The sequence below is a fragment of the Peromyscus leucopus genome, chromosome 7, assembly GCF_004664715.2.
Source record: "Peromyscus leucopus breed LL Stock chromosome 7, UCI_PerLeu_2.1, whole genome shotgun sequence".
In the NCBI taxonomy this organism is placed as follows: Eukaryota; Metazoa; Chordata; class Mammalia; order Rodentia; family Cricetidae; genus Peromyscus; species Peromyscus leucopus.
Window position 1 is genome coordinate 51754369 of NC_051069.1, and position 6160 is coordinate 51760528.

Here is a 6160-nt window from a genome sequence, read left to right on the forward strand (position 1 = left end):
AGGAGTCCAATCAAACAGAGAGAAAAGGCTACGAACAAGGGCATCAAGATCATGATGGGAAAACCTGCAGAGACAACCAAACCAAACTAGTGGGAAATCATGAAATTTAGATCAATAGCTATGGAGCTTGCATGGGACTGGGATAGGCTCTCTGCATAGTGAGACAGACGGTTGTGTTACTCGATCTGCTTAAGGGGCCCCCTGGCAGTAGGATCAGAATCCATCCCTGGTACATGAGCAAGCTTTTTGGAGTTCACTACCTATGATGGGACACCTCACACAGCCTTGAGGCAGGGGAGGGACTTGGATCTCCCCATGGGAGGCCTTACCTTCTTGTTGGAGGAAATGGGAAATGGCTTGGGAGGGGGAGGCTGGAGGGGCGGGAGGGAGGAAGAGGGCGATCTTTGATTGGTATGTAAAATGAATAAAAAATTTTCTTAATAAAATGCTTTAAAAAAGAGAGTTATTGGGGGAATATATTAATCAAAATACATTTTGGACATCCATGAAAATTTCATAATGAAACACATTTTATCTATTATTAACATTATAATAAAACCATTAAAATATACTTTGAAATACTATAAGTACCTTTAAAAAAAGAAAATTAAATGAGAGAATATATTTAAAACCATTTATTAGTGGAGAATTCAATATAAAAATATTGAAAAATCACACAACCCAACTGTAAGAAAATAATCTGCTTAAAATCAATAAAGGTTCTGATCAGAAAATTCTCAAAAGAATATAGCTAAATATAAGTTATATAGAACATATTCACTAATTCACTAATCATAAAGGTAATACATATTATAAAACTGTAATAAAATAGTGTATGCTTCAAAAAACTATGAACATAGTAGACAATAAATGTTTATCAAATATAGCAAATATTTGAATGATGTTGGCAACATAAATTAATATAATTATAGAAAACAACATATACAATTTTCTCAAAAAAGAGAATAACCATAAGATTTGGTAGTCTCATTTAAACATACCTATCCAATGGATATTAAATTGGTACATCAAGATTTCTGTATAATATCATTATCTTGACAGAATTATTTTAATTGCTTGTGGATTTATGTGTTTATTATAAGATGCACAGATAAATGTGACACTTGTAAGGCAAAAATATACAGCTACACGAATCAAGTAATAGAGATAAAAATGTTGCATGCATTATCTTAAATGTGGATCTTAAGTAGTAGACTTCATGTGGAGTGAAGTGACTGTCAGAGTATAAGGGAAGGGTTTTAAACAGATGTTAGGAAGGAACAGGTTTCAGTTTTCCAGTAATAACTCCAAAAGATCTCTTCTATAGTACATGAATACTTAGTAATAAACAACTCTTTAAAAAAACTATCATACTATAAAAAAACTTGCAAAAACATATCTGATAAACTCCAAATATCAAGATTATATAATGGGTTAATGACAAGAAAAAGTACAATCTGTATAACTGGTAAAAACTTCTGGCAAAAAGTGAGCTGGGGATTGGATAACAGCTAAAGGAGTAGAGATTCTCTAGTGACACAATCTTCTGTGATAGTGCAAATTTCTAAGGAGCAGACTAACAAACTGTACAAAAAATTTAAAAAAGAATTATAGGAATGAAACTTCTTACAAAACAACTATATGGACATTTCCTGTTCAAACCCCAATCGTCATTGCATAAAGGAGCACAGTAAAAATAAGACTCACTGTCCAGCTTAAATTACAGAAATCTCAGGTTTCTCCATGATTAACCATAAAACTAAGAAATCATGACCACACTAACTATATGTAGTAAGCTAGGTTTCCAGTGCCAGGCATGGTTTCTCTCTTGTTGGGAAGGTCTTAAGTCCAAGGAGTGAACTGTGTTTACTACAAAAATATGTGAACCACCTTTGTACCCTTAAGGTTACCATGATATGCTGGTCATCAATGTGGTTCCTAGGAGTCATAACTGGGTAGAACTATTGCTTGCCTATCTACATTGGGTGCTTGCATAGCACCTTTGAGTGCCATGATATTGGAGGAAAGTCTACAACCACTAATTTACTAAATCAGTATAACCTCTAACAACAATCTATAAACATTTGACCTTATAGTGACAGATAAGTATAGTTGTCATCACTCATCAAGGGAACTTCTCTTTGCAACCAACAGAGACCACTACAGAAAAGCACAATCAATCAAATTGCAGTTGTTGAGTCCAATCCCAATGGATACATCTGCAAAACATATTGTAGAAGAAGGAAAGGAAATTATGAGAGCCAAAGTATCAGGAACTGTGAGATTGTGCCTCCTAGTAATAGCAGAAGCGACACCCATAAAGTCTCACAAACATGACTGCCGAGTATGGGCTGAACTAGGATGGTACCAATAAATATACCAAACTACAAATAGTTTTCTGTAAGTACAGACAACTGAGAAAATCTGGACAGAAAAGAGGTGGTCTTTCCCAGGGAAGAGCACACTAGTGTTAAAATGATTACCCCTGAAGACATACATACAAGCAGCATTAATTAGGCTGAAATGATTATATTTAGGAATACATATGGATATGCATATATGTATATACCTACAATAACAATATTAGTTAAAGAGGCCATGAATTTGAAGGACAAATGGGGGTATATAGATGAGATTTTGGAGGAAGGAAAGGAAGGGGAGAAATTTAATTAAGGTATAATCTCACAAATAAAAAAATAAAAATGAAAAACAATACAACGATGTTTTCAGGATAAAATCATATATACTAAATAATAATAACAGAACTGATAAGATAAAAATGTTGATGTTAGTGTTTCCATATTCCCTTTAGGGAAAACAAGAATACTATCAAGTTAAGGTGAAGGACATTAACCTTACAATAATGGTTTATGATAAACTCATATGAATTGATGAGCCATAATTCACATCAAATTTAAAATATCAAAAAATACTATAAGAACAATTGTAAACATTAAATAACATGCATAGTGAATTAAAATCATTTCTGTAAAAAATACAAAAACACAAAGTTACATATACTTTTAGAATAGTGTAAATTAGGCACATGGGGTATGATAGAAAAAGACCACCCAAGATAGGTGTGTTCATAAAATTTTCCTTAGAGTTCTCAATATGAATTTAGTTCTGATGTCAATAATCCAAGATGGACAAGAGGCAACTCTGATGAAAAGTTCTCCAAGGGCACCTTTCACATCCTTGTTTCTCAGGCTATAGATGAAGGGATTCAGCATGGGGCTGATCACAGTATACATCAATGAGGCAAGCATTCTTCTCTGGGAAGAATGGACAACAGAAGAACTGAAGTAAACTCCAAGTCCTGACCCATAGAACAAGGAGACTACACAGAGGTGAGACCCACAGGTAGAAAATGCTTTGTACTTACTCACAGTAGAGGACATCTTTAATAAGGATGAGACAATCTGTGAGTAAGACATAAGGATTCCAGTCATAGGAATCACACCTAGCAGGGAAGTCACCACATACATAAAAACAGTATTGATGTGAGTGTCAGAGTTGGCTACCTTGAGAACCTGAGCCAGTTCACAGAAGAAATGTGGAATTTCAGTGCCTCTGGAGAAGTTCAGTTCATTCATCAATAGAATATGAATCAGGGATACCCAAAACATAATGATCCAAAAAATCAGAACCAGAAGGGCACACACCCGAGAGTTCATGATAACAGTGTAATTGAGGGGGTGACAGATGGCTACAAATCGATCATAGGCCATTAAAGTGAGTAAAAAATTATCCATTCCAGCAAAAGTATTAAAAAAATATACTTGTGTAAGGCATTCTGTATAGGAGATGTCTTTTCTCTGTGACCATATGTTCATCAGCATCTTTGGAATTGTAGTTGAGATGAAACAGATGTCAATAAAGGACAGATTGGAGAGGAAGAAGTACATGGGGTTGTGGAGGTGGGAGTTGGAACAGACAGCCAGGATGATGAGCAGGTTCCCAAGCACTGTGACCAGATACATGGACAGGAACAGTCCAAAAAGAATGGGCTGCAGTTCAGGATCATCTGAGAAACCCAGGATGAGAAATTCTGATATCAGTGTGTGGTTCTCTGTTTCCATATGACTTTTGTATCTGCTGGAGATGAGATAAGTATAGTTTTAAAGTAATAGCCACTGTCAAGTCAAAAAATAACCTGGGGAACCTTGTCTTTCCTCAGGATAATTACTTAACCTCATTTACTTAACCAAGTGATTTTTTTTGACCATTTGTAAATATTTGTAATTATTCTTATTTTTATTTGGCCATATATCTCTCTCCTTTATCATATATAACTGCTGTTGATAGAATTTTTCTGCATAAACCTACATAGACAATTTATTCTTTAATTAAACCCTCCCCTTCAAAATGAAGTTATCTTATTACTTTCTCTATATAACTGTAGTAATATATTTCTCCTAATAGCTCAATAATGTTCATCGAATGAGATTTTCCCTCTATAATTCTCATGTGTTTGTCACTCTTGAGTTCTTGTTTTCTAACTTCATAATTGTTGCTATTGTTATGTTTGATATTTAAAAGTACCTTGTGAACAGTATATTTCAATTGGTGTCACTGGCCATCTTAACATTATTATTGATAAAATTAATCTACTCCCTTATGATAATCATTTTCAGTACACAAAATTTCAAAAGTAAATTTTGAACGGTGATTTAGATGTTGAAATCTTTTGTCAGGTCTCTTTAATATAATTTTGATTCATCCTTTGACATCTGTGTAAACTTGAGAAAACTATGTGAACTCTCCAATTTATCATGCATATTTATGTTGAGAATACTCTTTTAACTAGAGCAGCAGCAAATGATGATGTATTTATTATATAAATACAAGAGGTATGTTTCCTCTTTGAAAATTATGTACCACTTATCATTAATGAGGTTTTTTGCTTCTCCTTTTGAACAGTTGCTTCCCAGTGAATGTCTCTGGGAAGAGAAAGAAGCTATAGAGATGGGAGTAGGAAACAAGAAAGCACACCATCAGTATAATAAAGCAGAGCGAGTGTGTTTTTATATGTTCTTATATATCCATAGGCAGGAGTAGGAATATGTTATTCTGAAATCAGGAGTGTTAATGGTCAAATATATAACCAATGAATCTGATTACAGATATTGAAAGATAATTTAAGCTAAATTGTCATAGAAAAATAAAAGTCAGATTTATGACTTATATAAATTACTAAATTTTCCATGATAGAAAGTGTTGGCATTATGAATACCCGAGAATGCTATTTAATTTGGGACAAAATACCTGAAAAATGATAAAATAATTCTTCCTGTGAGATGGAGAGAGTGAATAGTAGCATCTTTTCTGAAATGAGAATATTTGAGCAAGGACCAAAAGACAAAACCCAAAGGAGCGAAGTATGCAAAGCTGAGAGAACAGTATGTAGTTTCTCCATGAGATGGTGATCTGGCATACGGCAGGGAAACAATCAGAGGATGGGGGCATCAAGGACAAAGTATGTGGTTTTCATATTGCCTTCTCTCTTTTCTTTATGTCATTCTAGCATTGATTGAGTCACACTCTTTATTATTCTGAGATCCTGATTGTTTTGTCCCACCATTTGTAAATTGGGGGAATTGCATTTTGCTTATTAAATATTAAGACTTGAATAAATATAAACATTGGAAGTAAAATAAATATTGAAGAGAAATCACTTACAAAAGGAGGATCTTCCAATATTTTCTATAGCTAAATGTAAGTATAGTGAATTTAAACAAAAATGCATTAACAATTTTTAAAGAGAGTAACTCATGATGAACAGGAAATCATAGTTCTAGAAATAGAACTTGAATAAATAGTTATGGAATATGAAACTGGGCAAAGGAAGTCTTACAGGATTCTACAAATCTCAGAAAGAAGTGGTGAATGAATAGATATTCTAGATAGTGATATTGGAAAAATAAGCAATATTGCAAAGATGGAGACATGGAAACAGAATAAGATCGACAAAAGAGACTCAGTGAAACGTGAAGTGCCTCTCAAGTACAGGGTCTTTACAGTGATGGACTAACTAGGCACTTTCCAGTTTGCATTCTTCTAAGGATCTAGCCCAGTATACGCATCCTCACTGCTTCCCATGCCTACCCCACAAGCCCTGATGGGGGAACATCAGCTCTTCCAATGGTCGTTACTGAAG

At 34.2% G+C, this 6160-nt stretch overlaps 1 protein-coding gene across 1 annotated transcript; it reads right to left on the minus strand.

The window, feature by feature from the left end:
• Positions 1-3086: 3086 nt before the first annotated feature.
• LOC114687688 (olfactory receptor 867) lies at positions 3087-4082 on the minus strand. Its single transcript, XM_028862280.1, has one exon. The coding sequence runs from the start codon at positions 4080-4082 to the stop codon at positions 3087-3089; it is 996 nt and encodes a 331-aa protein (XP_028718113.1).
• Between the last annotated feature and the right edge of the window lie 2078 nt (positions 4083-6160).

What these genes read in the sequence shown, in the direction of transcription:
- LOC114687688 (XM_028862280.1), bottom strand. Translation starts at nt 4,082, where the DNA reads ATGGAAACAGAGAACCACACACTGATATCAGAATTTCTCATCCTGGGT.